The sequence below is a fragment of the Geotrypetes seraphini genome, chromosome 1, assembly GCF_902459505.1.
Source record: "Geotrypetes seraphini chromosome 1, aGeoSer1.1, whole genome shotgun sequence".
Lineage (NCBI taxonomy): Eukaryota > Metazoa > Chordata > Amphibia > Gymnophiona > Dermophiidae > Geotrypetes > Geotrypetes seraphini.
In genome coordinates, this window is record NC_047084.1 from 120,593,543 (window position 1) to 120,610,855 (window position 17,313).

Below are 17,313 nucleotides of genomic sequence, written 5' to 3' on the forward strand. Positions count from 1 at the left end.
TTAAAGAGGGGCTAACTCTCCAGGCCCCCTTGAAACTCGAATCCCTTCCAATTAAAATGGTACCCACCTTGAAACTTTTAGGGGTTACCTTTGACTCTAAATTTTCTTTCCATGAACATATCAGTACGGTGGTTCAGAAATGTTTCCACCGCCTCAGAATGATTCGCTCTCTTTCCAAACTCTTAGACCTTTCTTCCTTGAATACATTAATCCATTCTTTAGTCATCTCTTGTATAGCTTACTGTAACTCCCTCTATAAGGGTATCACCAGAAAGGAAATAAGACTTCTACAGATAATACAAAACACTGCTATTAAAATTATATATGGTGCTAGAAAATATGATCATGTTTCACCTCTTTTAATTGATGCTCACTTGTTACCGGTCGAACATCGAATTAACTATAAAATCTTGTTATTAACTTTTACTACTAAATCACTCAATCAGCCAGCATTTATTAATCAACTTCTTACTCCTTATCACCCAGCTAGATCTCTTCGTTCCACATCGCAGAATCTTTTAATTGTCCCATCTCTCAAATCGATCAACACTTTGAGATCCAATAATTTTGCTGTTACTGCTCCTACCCTTTGGAACTCATTGCCTCCCCATTTGCGGATGGAACCCTCTCTTAAACAATTTAAAGCTAAGCTCAAAACTTTTTTATTTGAGGATGCTTTCGGATAAAACTGTCCTTTTTAGGACTAAACAATTGTCAGTCTTTCCCTTCCTACTGTTTTTTCCCCTTAAGTGTGCTTTATTTTAAATATTGTAGTTCTTCCCTTTTTCCTATTTATGTGGAGTTTACTTTTCGGTCTTCAGTGGTTTTTCGTTTGTGTAATTTTTAATGATTTCCCCTTTTTATTATTGCTGTACACCGCCTAGAAATTTGTATAAGCGGTATAACAAACTTTTTAATAAACTTGAAATTACTGTCTGGTTGATTAAACTATGTTTCTGCGGACAACCAAAAGAGCAAGTCCTCACAACGAGGGGGACATCACTAATGGGGCCTAGCAGAGGAAAGTGGCTCCAACTCCTATTCATCGAGTGGCTTTTCAGAAGCCTATTATGCACATATATCACTTCTTTTTTCTTTCTGTAGAGCCAATATCTGTTGCTCCTAAGTATTTTGTTTCAAGTCCTACTGCTGTTGTGTTTCTCATCTTCCTAGCACCTTACAAAGGCTTTTATCCAGTTCTAAGTTATTACTTTTCTGCAGTCATCCAATCAGGCCACCATTTGAGGACCTAGGGCACCTCAGTTGGGTAATTTTGCTGATAAATCTTCCAGAAAAAAGCCTCCCGTAACTTTAAGAAGTGCAAGACCATGAGGTAGATACTGGGGCCTGATCATGAACACTCAATATAATTTGTGTTCCCAGATGTCAGTGAGGTCGTCTTGGTTGAGAAGCACAGTGAACAGGTTTTTAGCACAACTATCCGCTATAATAAAACCCTTAGCGCGCATGCGCACTTCAAAATCCGTGGTGCCGTGCCTCCACATGCGCAGTTTTATCAGCGACAATTATGTTTTGTATGCGGCGGTTTCCCCTGCTGAAAACGGAGCCTGCAGCGGTAGAGATTTTCGTGTGGCAGTTTCCCCAGCTGAAAAAAGGAACCTGCAGCGGGCCCTGCCAAAGCTGGGAACCTGCGGCGGTTGAGGTTTTCGTACGTTGGTTTTCCCAAGCTGAAAAAAAGAACCTGCGGCTGCCCCTGCCAGAGCTGCCTCCGAAAACAGGGGACACTTCTCAGATAAGCCTGCTTGGGGAAGGAAGCTATTTTGCTTTGGGGGAAATGTGTGCTGGGAGAGCTGTGAACGATCTTTCATTGGTTTAGGTAAAGGGGGGTGTGCTGGGAAAGGGGGCATTGGGCATTCTTGCTTTGTTTTGGGGGGAGGGGTGACCGCAGCTCTTCGGCATTCTGAACGAGCAGGAGGTAAAAGAGAGGACAGCTGCGATCGGACATCTTGCCTGAGAGAGACATGGGGGAGGTAAAAGTAAGGAAGAAGGGCTACTGCTGGAAGGGGGAGCAGGGAAGGGGTGCTGCTGAACGCCTAAGTCTACACATCTATTCTAGCACCCATTAATGTAACAGGCTAAAAAAACTAGTATAATGTATTGCTGAAGGGTTTGAAGGAAAGGTTTGCCTTTTTCCAAATGAAGCAAAGATTTGCAACCGAATGGATGTCCTGGAGAAAGAGCAGACATGAGAAGTAATCTACAAAAATGAGAGGAATGGTCTAATGACTGGCAGTTTGTTTAATGCAAAGAAATGTGGAGTGAAGCACTTGTAACATAACATAGTAACATAGTAGATGACGGCAGATAAAGACCCGAATGGTCCATCCAGTCTGCCCAACCTGATTCAATTTAAAATTTTTTTTTTTTTTTTTTTTTTCTTCTTAGCTATTTCTGGGCGAGAATCCAAAGCTTTACCCGGTACTGTGCTTGGGTTCCAACTGCCGAAATCTCTGTTAAGACTTACTCCAGCCCATCTACACCCTCCCAGCCATTGAAGCCCTCCCCTGCCCATCCTCCTCCAAACGGCCATACACAGACACAGACCGTACAAGTCTGCCCAGTAACTGGCCTAGTTCAATCTTTAATATTATTTTCTGATTCTAAATCTTCTGTGTTCATCCCACGCTTCTTTGAACTCAGTCACAGTTTTACTCTCCACCACCTCTCTCGGGAGCGCATTCCAGGCATCCACCACCCTCTCCGTAAAGTAGAATTTCCTAACATTGCCCCTGAATCTACCACCCCTCAACCTCAAATTATGTCCTCTGGTTTTACCATTTTCCTTTCTCTGGAAAAGATTTTGTTCTACGTTAATACCCTTTAAGTATTTGAACGTCTGAATCATATCTCCCCTGTCTCTCCTTTCCTCTAGGGTATACATATTCAGGGCTTCCAGTCTCTCCTCATATGTCTTCTGGTGCAAGCCTCTTATCATTTTCGTCGCCCTCCTCTGGACCGCCTCAAGTCTTCTTACGTCTTTCGTCAGATACGGTCTCCAAAACTGAACACAATACTCCAAGTGGGGCCTCACCAATGACCTGTACAGGGGCATCAACACCTTCTTTCTTCTACTGACTACGCCTCTCTTTATACAGCCCAGAATCCTTCTGGCAGCAGCCACTGCCTTGTCACACTGTTTTTTCGCCTTTAGATCTTCGGACACTATCACCCCAAGGTCCCTCTCCCCGTCCGTGCATATCAGCTTCTCTCCTCCCAGCATATACGGTTCCTTCCTATTATTAATCCCCAAATGCATTACTCTGCATTTCTTTGCATTGAATTTTAGTTGCCAGGCATTAGACCATTCCTCTAACTTTTGCAGATCCTTTTTCATATTTTCCACTCCCTCTTCGGTGTCTACTCTGTTACAAATCTTGGTATCATCTGCAAAAAGGCACACTTTTCCTTCTAACCCTTCAGCAATGTCATTTACATACATATTGAACAGGATTGGCCCCAGCACCGAACCCTGAGGGACTCCACTAGTCACCTTTCCTTCCTTCGAGCGACTTCCATTAACCACCACCCTCTGGCGTCTGTCCGACAGCCAGTTTCTGACCCAGTTCACCACTTTGGGTCCTAACTTCAGCCCTTCAAGTTTGTTCAACAGCCTCCTATGAGGAACTGTATCAAAGGCTTTGCTGAAATCCAAATAAATTACATCTAGCATATGTCCTCGATCCAGCTCTCTGGTCACCCAATCAAAAAATTCAATCAGGTTCGTTTGGCACGATTTACCTTTTGTAAAGCCATGTTGCCTCGGATCCTGTAACCCATTAGATTCAAGGAAATACACTATCCTTTCTTTCAGCAACACTTCCATTATTTTTCCAACAACTGAAGTGAGGCTCACCGGCCTGTAGTTTCCTGCTTCATCCCTGTGACCACTTTTATGAATAGGGAGACCACATCCGCTCTCCTCCAATCCCCAGGAATCACTCTCGTCTCCAGAGATTTGTTGAACAAGTCTTTAATAGGACTCGCCAGAACCTCTCTGAGCTCCCTTAGTATCCTGGGATGGATCCCGTCTGGTCCCATCGCTTTGTCCACCTTCAGTTTTTCAAGTTGCTCATAAACACCCTCCTCCGTGAACGGCGCAGAATCTACTCCATTTTCTCGTGTAACTTTGCCGGACAATCTCGGTCCTTCTCCAGGATTTTCTTCTGTGAACACAGAACAGAAGTATTTGTTTAGCACATTTGCTTTCTCCTCATCACTCTCCACATATTTGTTCCCAGCATCTTTTAGCCTAGCAATTCCATTTTTTATCTTCCTCCTTTCACTAATATATCTGAAAAAATTTTTATCTCCCTTTTTTACATTTTTAGCCATTAGTTCTTCCGCCTGTGCCTTCGCCAAACGTATCTCTCTCTTGGCTTCTTTCAGTTTCACCCTGTAGTCCTTTCTGCTCTCCTCTTCTTGGGTTTTTTTTATATTTCATGAACGCCAACTCTTTCGCCTTTATTTTCTCAGCCACTAGGTTGGAGAACCATATCGGCTTCCTTTTTCTTTTGTTTTTATTGATTTTCTTCACATAAAGGTCCGTAGCCATTTTTATCGCTCCTTTCAGCTTAGACCACTGTCTTTCCACTTCTCTTATGTCCTCCCATCCTAACAGCTCTTTCTTCAGGTACTTTCCCATTGCATTAAAGTCCGTACGTTTGAAATCTAGGACTTTAAGTATTGTGCGGCCGCTCTCCACTTTAGCCGTTATATCAAACCAAACCGTTTGATGATCGCTACTACCCAGGTGAGCACCCACTCGAACATTAGAGATACTCTCTCCATTTGTGAGGACCAGATCCAATATCGCTTTTTCCCTTGTGGGTTCCGTCACCATTTGTCTGAGCAGAGCCTCTTGAAAGGCATCCACAATCTCCCTACTTCTTTCCGATTCCGCAGACGGAACATTCCAGTCCGCATCCGGCAGGTTGAAATCTCCCAACAGCAGAACCTCCTCTTTCCTTCCAAACTTTTGGATATCCACAATCAGATCCTTATCAATTTGCTGCGATTGAGTCGGAGGTCTGTAGACTACACCCACGTAGATAGAAGTTCCATCTTCTCTTTTCAGAGCAATCCATATCGCTTCTTCCTCTCCCCAGGTCCCTTGCATTTCGGTCGCTTGGATATTGATCTTTACATAGAGAGCTACTCCTCCACCTTTATGACCATCTCTGTCCTTCCTAAAAAGATTATATCCCGGTATGTTTGCATCCCATCCATGTGATTCACTGAACCATGTCTCTGTGATAGCAACAATATCTAGATCTGCCTCTAATATCAGGGCTTGCAGATCATGAACTTTGTTGCTTAGACTGCGAGCATTTGTGGTCATCGCTTTCCAGCTATTTTTCAGCGATAATCTCCTTTTTCGTATGGATTTTTGTGTCGTTTCACTTTCCGTTGCAATACTAAGAAATGAGTTGCTGATATTGCTTATGTTGCAGCCTTTACTACTATCACATCTTTTCTTTTGCCGGGGGTGGTCTCTATAATTGTCCTTCGTACATACACCACCCCCACCTTCTAGTTTAAATGCCTGGAAAAATATTGTCTAAATTTCTCTGCAAGGTTTCTTTTTCCTGCTGTAGTAATATGTAGCCCATCAGTGCAATATAGCTTCTTGTCCTTCCATGTATTTCCCCATCCTCCTATGTACTTGAAGCCTTCTTGATGACACCAGGCTCTGAGCCATCTATTAAAGTCCTCTGTGTTTTTCACTCTTTGCTCTCCTTTTCCATATGCAGGCAGTATTTCAGAAAAAGCTAATGTCTTTACAAAAGGTTTCACGCCCTCACCAAGCTCCCGAAAAGCTTTCTGTGCTGCAAGTGTGGAGTTGTTGGCCAGGTCATTTGTTCCCAGATGGATAACAACATCAGTGTTAAAATCCTTAGTTTCTTCCTTAATTATAGTCAGTATTTGCCTGGAACTCCTGGTAGCTGAGGATCCTGGAAGACATTTCACTATTTTGGTCTCCTCGCCCTGTGTTCCAAGGTTAATGCCTCTGATGATGGAATCCCCCAACAGTAATAGTTTTCTGTTTTTGGCTTTTTTATTTGTACTTAGGGTGCTCTTGTTCTCTTGAGTTTCCTTCATTGGTTCAAGTCCCACCTCCCTTCTGTTTTCCTGAGTATCGCAGTGCACTAGTGGAGCGAAGGAATTCTGTAGAGGTAATATTAGTGAAGGTGGATGTTTCTGTGTTACATGTCGCAGTCTTCCTGAGCCTACTGTGACCCATTTATTCCTGGGCTGTTTTATTCTTTGAGGTAGAGGTGGTAAGTTGGTATGATTTTGTGGAGTGATGGAAGCTGCTTTAATTGTATTCAATTCCTGTTTAAGTTTGCAGAGCTCCTCCTTAATACTGGCAAGTTGAAGACAGATGGGGCAAGCCTTAAGCCTCCAAATAGTATGTCTTGGAATTAAAGCACCACAGTGATTGCATAGAATAAAGGTCATCTTGATTGGTTGTGAAGTCCTGATTATATGGGTCTCTATATATGAATAGTGGTCCCTGGGGTTGGTGGGACTATAAGTAAGACTACTAGTAAGGCAGAAATATAGGCTCTATACCACCTAAAACACAGTATTTTAAACAAAACTGCAGGAAGAAGAAATAAGATTTAACAGAGGAAAGAGAAGGATTTTTTGTGCTTTTTTATATTTTTTTTTAGTAAGAAACAGGGAGGAGAAGAGAAATTAAGCAGATATAATGCTGAAAACCAGTGAAAAGAGCAGAATATGAAATGTTGAGTAACTTAGCTTTTTAGAAGTTCACAGGGCAGCCTTGTTTCAGCAATGTCCCAAAAAGATGTATGAGAGAGGCTAATAGGCAGAGCTCGAGAGAAAGATCTTGGGATGATGATGCCAGAGGATCTCAAGGTGATGAGGCAATGTGAGAAGGAAGAAGCTGTAGCCAGAGAGGCATAAATAGCAGAAGAAAGGTAAAGCCCTACTTGGAATATTCAGTTCTGTTCTCTTGTGGATTAGGACAGAAAACAAGAGGGTAGGGCCACAGGAATTTGTAGTGGGACCAATGCTATTTAACATTTATAAACTAGTATTTTATCCCGTTACATTAACGGGTGCTAGTAAAGCCTCCTTCCCTCACATTTTACATGTGGGAAGCAGAAACCCGAGGTACAACTATACGATGGGAGGGATGTTAGTGAATGAGAGTACCCAAGAAAGGGACTTGGGGGTAATGGTAAAACAAACTGGAGAAAATATTTCTTTACTCAACATGTAATTAAACTCTGGAATTTGTTGCCAGAGAATGTAGTGAAAGCAGTTATCTTAGCAGGGTTTAAAAAAGGTTTGGATAATTTCCTAAAAGAAAAGCCCGTAAACCATTAAGATGGACTTGGAAAAATCCACTGCTTATTCCTAGGATAAGCAGCATAAAATCTGGTTTATTGTTAGATCTTGACAGGTGCTTATGACCTGGGGTGGCCACAGTTGAACCTTGATGGACCTTTAGTCTGTCCCAATATGACAACTCTTATGTCCTAAAATGGATTAAGCAGTATTTGCTTGTCTGTTCCTGTATTGTTGACTCCTGGCTGTTTGTGTTCCTTCACTGATAATAAACATATATTAAAAAAAAAAGAACTAGTTGAAAGACAGAAAACAGAGAGTAGGTTAATATTCTGAATGGAGAAGGGTAAATAGTAGAGTTTAAAAAAAAACAAGCCAAGGGTAAAGAATAAATCACCACCCACTTCAAACCCTCAAATGTTCATAAAATGATGATCATGATAAAAAAAGACTATTCAATGTGGATGATGTTTTCTAGGAAGAGGAGGAAAAGCCTCATTCTCTACTCTGATGCAACATTCTTTTTGCAGACAGATTATTTATTGAATTTGATTTCTATCCCATCCTCCCGGGAGCTTAGAATGGGTTACAAGCAAACATTCACATTGACAAGGAAGGGAGATTGTCTGCGGATGGCCCTTCAGTTGAAAAGCTCTTTGGAAAGCCATCAGTGAGTTCCTTGACCTGATTTTTGGGTGGGGATGAAGTGACTGTAGAAGCGTTTGCGAGCAGTTTAGACATCAGGAGCAACCTCCTCTCCTTCTATCACATCTCTTATGTTCATTAAAAATGATATATAGTTTGCCTTGTGTAAATTTAAATAGTTAGGTTTGATCATTTTTCAAAAGTCATATGAATATGAGGTGTTGTCAAACTCTTGTGTCATTTCCCACCAATGTACTTAAACATGTTCAAAACCTTCAAAGATAAAGCATTTACGTTATGCATTCAACAGTGTGACTTATCTCAGCCAACACATCTTGTACTGGAGCTGGATCTCTTCAGCCAGCTGACTTGTCCTTCATACTCAAAATTAACTTCCTGTGAATGAACCACCTGTCAATAGTGGCCAGCCAGCATTTCGCAGAGCTGCATCAGGGCAGATCCAAGTTCTTAATCTTCGGCACTTCTGCTCTGTGCTCACTGACAAAAAAACATTTGAGGATTTGAACTGAGTGGTAAATAGTAGAGTTCTCCAGGGGTGTGTGCTGGGACCACTGCTTTTTAACATATTTATCAATAATCTAGAGATGGGAATAACTAGTCAGCTAATTAAATTTGCTGACGACACAAAGATTTTATATTGCAAGAAGATTGTGAAAAATTTGCGGGAGCCAGTAAGGATGCCTCTCAGTACCGAGCAGCAGCGCCAAATCGTGCTCCTGCTCGTGTCGCTCAGCGGCTGAAGGAACACACAGCAGCCAGTTAGCAGCAGGGCAGGAACTTGGAAAGTTTGCTCCTGCCCGCTGCACCTCCACTGCGGATCGGCAAGATGAGGTACCGTATGAGGCAAGGGCAGGGAGGGAGGTGGGGGCAGAGTCTGACGGGGAAAGGAAGGGGGCTGGTGCAGTGCCTGACAGGGGAGAGAGGGAAGGGTGCTGGATGCAGTGTCTGGCAGGAAGGGAGCTGGGTGAAGTGCCTGATGGGGGGGGGGGGGGGCTGGGTACAAAGCTTGACAGGGAGGGGGCTGTGTAATGTGTGTAACTATCAAGCCCCCTGAGAACACACTTTTACTACACAATGAACTAAGGAATGGATTTCTACCAAATACATTCTTTTTTTAAAGAAATAGCTCCTGTTCTCTCTATGTGACTACCCTGCTTTTTAATTTTGTGATAAAATATTAAGTTGCAAGATATTCAATTTATAGGGGATCTGAATGCCATACTAAGGGTTCCTTTTATCAAGCTGCGCTAGCGGGGTTAATGCGTGTGACTTTTCATCACTCGTTAACCCCTGTGCTGGCCAAAAACTACCACCTGCTCAAGAGGAGGTGGTAGTGGCTAGCACATCCAGCGGTTTAGCAGGCGCTATTACGCGCATTAAACCGCTAGCGCAGCTTAGTAAAAGGAGCCCTAAAATTTCTGAAAGCAAATCAACTGCAAATGCCTTGTTTATGCTCCATCTAAAGCTCCTGACAGGGCACTTGAATATTATATTCGAGTCAACCATTTTTCCTCCTTTTTTAGGGGGAAAATGGAGTCTCCACTTATATTCGAGTATATATGATGAATAAATACTTACATAACCATCCTCTTCCCCAGGATACTGGGCTTGATGGACCTTCGGTCTGTTGACATGCCTGAGTAGGAGGGTTCTGAAGGATTCCCACACCAGGCTGTATTGATCATACTATCCTGGTTATAAGGACTTGTATTCTGCGCTATATGTTCTCCTGGCAAGTAATCAGTGGGTTTTTAATTTGGAACTGTGGTTCCTCAGTCCCTTTTGCTTTTCAGGATATTCATACTGACTATGCATGAGACATTTGCATATAATGAAGGCAGCAGTCTCATGCATATGCATTGTAAAGATCCTGAAAATTTACCAGGCTGGGGGGGGGGGGGGACAGAGGGTACTTGAAAGCTTTTTCAATAAGGTTGTAAAGTTATGTGATTTTTGTCGTTTTATTCTGTGCTTTGTTTTAAAATTGATTCACTCTCAGCCATAATCATAACAACAAAAGTTTATTTTTGACCCAAGGGCAATGCATCATTTGTTCCGACTTAAAAGGCTGGTTGAAGACAACAGTGAGGAGAGAGAAGAAGAAAAAGAGAATTGGGAAAAGGAAGTGCAAAGTAACTAGCACTTGATGCAATATACTGTATATTTAATTTGCTTCAACAATATGCTTTGATTATAAAGTAATTTTTTAAAATAATTTGTTGATGTCTTACCATTATAGTTTTCCCTTTGCCATTATCTGATTGTTTTTAATTATCAAAGCATTAACCTGTTTTTCATTTTTTACAAATAATTTTATTTTACATTAGAACTATGGTATTTTCAATTAAAAAGAAAATAGATGTTGAATTTTTCATTCAATGAAGTCGGAAAGACACTGTAGTATAAAAATATCTGTTGGGTTACTTGATTAAAGTTTTTAAAAATAATAATGACATGAAATTGCAAGTAATAGTGTTCTTTTCATTCTGTTTCTTTGCTTGACAAAGAACTTGCTAACTGATCAAAAGAAGTTGCCCAAGACACACAGGTAGCTTTGTAGAATCCATGTGCATCAGATTTTCTTCCTCTTACCTCATATTGGAAGTAAAAAATGTTTTCTTTTTTGTTGAGAAAGTGGCTGCAACATATAGGGCTCCTTTTACAAAGGTGCGGAATAGCGTGCATTAAAATGCCAAGCACGCTAGCCGCTACCGCCTCCTCTTGAGCAGGCGGTAGTTTTTTCGCGCTAATCCGGTGCGTGCGCTAAAAACACTAGCGCATCTTTGTAAAAGGAGCCCATAGTCCTCCTTGCTTGACTCACATAGAAAGCAGACTCTTGAAATCGTCACCTTTCCATTCAGTTACTCTTCTCCTAGTTTGTCCCCTTTGTAATAGTTTTAATTAAACTCATCTTTTACTGTAAATATATTTTCCTTTTGCACGTAATGATTTTTATAAATTGCCTTTTTATACTCTAAACTTGATGTTATCGACCCATTTTCTGTATTGTATTCCTCTGATTTTTTCTCCATCCATTTTGTAATTTTGTGTATGCTATTTGAGATAGCTTATTCCAGAACATTTTAATAAAGTGGCAAAACTATGCAATTTGTTGTCTTTAAAATTGGAAGATAAGCCTAATAAAACCTTTTTTTTTGTGAGAGTCGGTTGGACCATTAGGTAATCAAGGAGTAAAGGGGGGGAGGCATTAGAGCAGGATAAAGGCATAGCAGAGGAAACTAATTTTCTTTCGTTCGACATTTACTTAAAGAGGAAGGGAGTTAACCACACTAGAAACAGTCTCTTAGAACCGGGGAAGCCAGGGTTTAATCTTCCTTCCTATTACTGGTACTTTTTGTGCCCTTGAGCAAGTTACTTTTATCTTTCATTGTGTCAGATATTTAAATTTTATGCTCTTTTGGCCAGGGACTAATTGTATATGATATTATCACCATGGTCTCATGGTAAAAGCCTTGGGCTGAGAAGAGAAGCCAGGTTTGAACCAGACTTCTACTTCTTGTATATTTTGGGTCAATCACTTAACTCTAAGTTGCCTCAGGTACAAACTTAGAGATTATAAGGCCTGTAATTCATCTTGAACCACTGAGAAAGAGGTGAGTGAATTCCAAATCCAAGTAGTATTGTATACAAAGCAAATCGCAGTGAACCTGGAAGATGCAATATAGCAGATTGACAAAGAAATGCAGAGTAATGCATTTGGGGATTAATAATCGGAAGGAACTGTATATGCTGGGAGGAGAGAAGCTGATATGCACGGACGGGGAGAGGGACCTTGGGGTGATAGTGTCCGAAGATCTAAAGGCGAAAAAACAGTGTGACAAGGCAGTGGCTGCTGCCAGAAGGATGCTGGGCTGTATAAAGAGAGGCGTAGTCAGTAGAAGGAAGAAGGTGTTGATTAGAGAATGACACGGTGGCGGTTTACCCGCGGCCACCGCATTTTAGCCGCGGGTCACCCGCCGAAAACGGGGAAGAAAACTAGCAGTCGCTGCGGCGACGGGGACAAGGCCATTCACCGCCCGCGGGGCGGTGAATGGTCTTGTCCCCGCAGTGAGGCATGAAGGATCGCGCGGTCCCCGCAGCTCACACCCGCCTGCCCAATCGATTCTAGTGTTTAGCCAGCTCTCTCCCTTCTCCTCACCTTAGTTTGTAGATTTTCTTTTTCGGCGACCCGCACGCTATCAGAGAGCCGCGCACCCGCTGCTGCTCAGTGTTCAATCTTCTGCTCTGACGCAACCGGAAACAGGAAGTTGCAGCAGAGCAGAAGATTGAACACTGAGCAGCCGCGCGTGCGCGGCTCTTTGGGAAAGCATGCAGGTCGCCGAAAAAGAAAACCTATAAACTAAGGTGAGGAGAAGGGAGAGAGCTGGCTAAACACTAGGATCGATTGGGCAGGCAGGTAGTGGCTGCGGGGACCGTGCGATCGCTAGTGTTCCCGGCTCAAATTGGAAGGAGGGAGTGAAAGGATTCTGGGCCAAGGGGATGAAGTCGGAAAGAAAAACCCACAGCAGGAAAGAAAGGGAAGGACTGGCAGGTGAGCCAGATGCTAGAAGCAGGGGGGGGGGAAGAAAGAGGGAAAAAAGCTAGATGGGGTTGAAAAGAAGAGACACACTGGTATGGAAGAGGAAGATAGGGGAAATCTGGACACAGGAAGGTAACAGAAAGAGGGGAAATTATGTGCATGGGGCATAGGGACAGAGACATAAAGGGGACATGCCATGGGGATGGTATATGGACACAGGGGGGGCAATGACAGATACATAGGGGAGATATTAGAAATGGAGAAAATAGGAGCACAGAAGCGAGATGGTTTGTGGGGATGGGACAGGGACCGAGCTCGCAGGCTCCAGTGGCTTGCACAAATTACATTGTAACGTGCCATGAAAATAAGAGGGAGGAAGGTAGGTAGATAGATAGGCCACGCGAGAGGAGCTGAAGAGTAGTAGAAAGGAACAGATGGTAAAGGAGGGAGGGAAGGGTGGTGGTGGAAAGGAATAGAACAGACATTGAAGGAGGGTGGAGAGGAACAGACCCCCAAGGGAAATGTGGAAGACAGAGTGGGAAGAAGACAGATGCCAGACTATGCGGGAGCGGAGGGAAGAAGATGGGTGCTAGACCAATTGGGGGGGGGGGGTTAAGGGAGAGGCACAGTAACAGCAAATGGAAGACGCAGAGAGAAGACACACAGTGGATGGAAGGAATTCAATGAGAAGATGTGGAAAGCAGAAACCAGACAACAAAGGTAGAAAAAAAAATTATATTTATTTATTTATTTTTTGCTTTAGGATAAAATAGTATATTAGTTGTGTTGATAAAAATTTATAAACAAAGCCCTGCCAGCTGAACATCTCTTTCTCTAGTTCAGCAGCAGGAACTTTGATTTATAAGAAAGGAATAAGCTAAATATTACAGTACTAAGGCTTATATGGATGCAGCGGGGACAGTGACGGGGCGGTGAATGGGATGGCAGTGGTGGTGACGGGGCGGTGAAAGGGGTGACGGTGACGGGGCGGTGAATGGAACGGCGGTGACGGGGCGGTGCAGAGGATGGTGGGGCGGTGACGGGGACAGATTTTTTCCCCGTGTCATTCTCTAGTGTTGATGCCCCTATACAGGTCATTGGTAAGGTCCAATCTTGGAGCATTGTGTTTAGTTTTGGAGACCGTATCTGGCGAAGGACGTAAGACTTGAAGCGGTCCAGAGGAGGGTGACGAAAATGATTGGAGGCTTGCGCCAGAAGACGTATGAGGAGAGACTGGAAGCCCTGAATATGTATACCCTAGAGCAGTGGTTCCCAACCCTGTCCTGGAGGAACACCAGGCCAATTGGGTTTTCAGGCTAGCCCTAATGAATATGCATGAAGCAAATTTGCATGCCTATCACTTCCATCATATGCAAATCTCTCTCATGCATATTCATTAGGGCTAGCCTGAAAACCCGATTGGCCTGGTGGTCCTCCAGGACAGGGTTGGGAATCACTGCCCTAGAGGAAAGGAGAGACAGGGGAGATATCATTCAGACATTCAAATACTTGAAGGGTATTAACGTAGAACATAATCTTTTCCAGAGAAAGGAAAATGGTAAAACCAGAGGACATAATTTGAGGTTGAGGGGTAGTAGATTCAAAGACAATGTTAGGAAATTCTACTTTACGGAGAGGGTGGTGGAGAGTAAAACTGTGACTGAGTTCAAAGAAGCGTGGGATGAACACAGGATCTAGAATCAGAAAATAATATTAAAAACTGAACTAAGGCCATTACTGGGCAGACTTGCACGGTCTGTGTCTGTATATGGCCATTTTGTGGAGGATGGGCTGGGGAGGGCTTCAATTGCTGGGAAGGTGTAGATGGGCTGGAGTAGGTTTTAATGGAGATTTTGGCAGTAGGAACCCAAGCACAGTACTGGGTAGAACTTTGGATTCTTGCCCAGAAATAGCTAAGAAGAAAAAATTAAAAAAAAATTTAAATTGAATCAGGTTGGGCAGACTGGATGGACCATTCGGGTCTTTATCAGCCGTCATCTACTATGTTACTATGACAAACTGAAGAGCAGCAAGTCATCTGGATCAGATGGTAATATGTTCTAAGGTTCAGAAAAACTTCAGAAATAGCTTACAGATTGCTATTAATAAGGTTGCAATCATTAAAATTGGTTACAATGCTGTAGGATTGAAGGGTGAATAGTAGTAGTAGTAGTAGAGTGGCAGGGAAGAGAAGAGATAGAAACTAGACAGATTTGAAAAGGAGGAAGAAAAGTTGATCGTGAAAGAAAGTGAATAGACAGGAAGCCCGGGAAATAGAGTTCAGAAGCAGAACCAGAGATGTGGAATGAGATGATTAGAAAGAAAACTACCAAATGGCAAAGGTAAGATAAATTACATTACATTAGTTTTTATATTTTGTTTAGTAAGGGGGTAATAAGATTTGATATACCACCTTTCTATAGGACATTTGAATTGAAATGTGTCAGTTTTGAGAATTTACATCTATCATTTATACTGTATTTTGTACTGTACAGGAGGAACTGTGAGGAGGCATTTTATCATTTTATGTGTGATTAAAAATTTTAATCAATGTACAACCCTAATATATATATATTCATACATATTTGGAAAAGCTGGCATTTGCTTTCTGGCCCCAGATTTACGTACCTCCCCTGTGGTGGTTAAAACCTCTGATACTCATAGAGTTCCTGTGAACGCTGGCGCTTATACTGCAATGGCCAGCGATAAAAAAAACCAACCAAAAACCCTAACATAGCTTCATTAAAAAGGAGGGGTTAACGAATTGAGCTCATTGTGCCCCATGGTTACTTGTTTTCATAGTTGTTCATTTGGACAGGCAAACTAACAAATTCTGAAAGTTATCAATCATAAAAACACTTTTGATGTAGTCATTTGCTTTAGATTAGATTATCATAAGATGTGAAACCAGCTATCAGTCAGTATCAAGTAGGTCAAGGTGTGAACACATTACAATTTTTTTTATGCACACTTGATGTCGGGGCAAAGTTCACTGTCTGCTGGGTGGTGAACAAAATTTCTTTGTTCTTCCTTGTGTTTTGCAGACAAAAATGATAAATGTATCTGCAACTTTCAATTTCAGCTAATGAGTAAACTTTTTTTTTTTTTTTTTTTTTTTCCATTATATTTTTATTTTCAAATTTTACAAAAAGTGTACATAATAATAAAATACAGTTGATAAATGCATGGTATCACTTTTATATCTAACACAATGTATGTCTGGATTTGATTTTCCCCTTCACCCTCCCCCCACCCTTTTATTGCTTTAATATAATATTTTCAAATTTTATAAAAGTATACAACATATTAGAATATAATTGATAATTATTCAATAACATATTTATATCTAATACAATATATTCTGGATAAATTTTATTCATTTTCCCTCCCCCCACCCTTCTATTATTTTTTAATCATATGTTACATTTTGTATCATATATTATAATTTATTATATATAATTTGTTTTCCTTACCCCCCCTATATGTGTGTCATAAAAAAAAATCTCTAAAAGAAGAAAAGAAGAAAAAGTATTCCATTATTTAATCATTACAGTATTTTGTCAATGGCCCCCATATTTTTATAAATTTATTATATGTCCCCTTTTGTATTGCTATTGTTCTTTCCATTTTAAAAATATGGCATATTGTATTCCACCAAAATGTGTAATTTAGGTTGTTGTAATTTTTCCAATTGTTAGTTATATGTTGAATGGCAACCCCTGTCATAATTAATAAAAGCTTATTATTTTCTGGTGAAATTTGACTTTTTTTTCTCATCATTGTTCCAAATAAAATTGTATCATATGATATTGCAATATGATTTTCCATTAATTTATTAATTTGTGGCCAAATTGAATTCCAAAAAATTTTAATATAAGGACAATGATATAATAAATGATCTAATGTCCCTGGTTCTAGATTACAGTGCCAGCATCTATTAGACTTAGAACTGTCTAGTTTTTGTAAACGAGTAGGGGTCCAAAAAGCTCTATGTAATAAAAAGAACCATGTTTGTCTCATAGACGCTGACACTGTACATCCCATTCTCCAAGACCAAATTAGTGGCCATTGAGATGCATTAATTTGATGTCCAATCTCAATGCTCCAAATGTCTCTTAGACCATTTTTTTGGTTTTTTATTCAAATATCCAGATATTAATTTATACCACAATGCGGCTTGATGTCCTAGGAAGTCTGCTTTAAAGCATAAGAACTTTAAACTATATTGATTGTTTAATGATTTCCATTCAGGGAACCCAAACTGAATGGCCTGCTTCAATTGCAACCATTTAAAACTTTGTGTTTTATTAAGACCAAATCTATGTTGCAATTGTGAAAAATCCAGCAGTTTACCTTCTGAAATAATATCATCTAGAGATCTAATTCCTGCAATAATCCAGTTCTTCCAAAGGATTTGAGCTCCGCCAATTTTGATCTTGGAGTTTATCCATATGGATTGATTAGTTGATTTATATATTGGGATGGGTGTTAATTTATCAATAAATCTCAATGTTTTCCAAGTATCCATTATTATTTTATTTTCTCTGTATCTTTTAGGTATATTAATACTTGGTAAATGAACTAAATTTAGGGGAAACATAAGGCGCCATTCCAAATATAACCAATCTGGTGCATTATCTATAAGTTCTGGGAGGATCCAATACATACCCTGACGTAGAATATAGGCTTGATGGTACCTATAGAAATTTGGAAAATTTACCCCTCCCTCCTTAATTGATTTTTGTAAGGTTACTAAAGCTATTCTAGGT

General features: G+C 41.0%; 2 protein-coding genes across 7 annotated transcripts in view; one reads left to right on the top strand and one right to left on the bottom strand.

Moving 5' to 3' along the window:
- The window catches only part of C1H18orf54 (chromosome 1 C18orf54 homolog), an 82,185-nt gene extending 71,076 nt beyond the window's left edge, over positions 1–11,109 (top strand). For all 4 annotated transcript variants that reach the window (XM_033937155.1, XM_033937146.1, XM_033937171.1 and 1 more), the window contains one exon: positions 10,042–11,109. In XM_033937155.1, the coding sequence (XP_033793046.1) occupies positions 10,042–10,144 (103 nt within the window). In that variant the 3' untranslated portion in view covers positions 10,145–11,109. The remainder of the gene's footprint in view (positions 1–10,041) is intronic.
- The window catches only part of LOC117357043 (zinc finger protein 501-like), a 115,923-nt gene that overhangs the window by 23,108 nt on the left and 75,502 nt on the right, over positions 1–17,313 (bottom strand). The window lies entirely within an intron of this gene.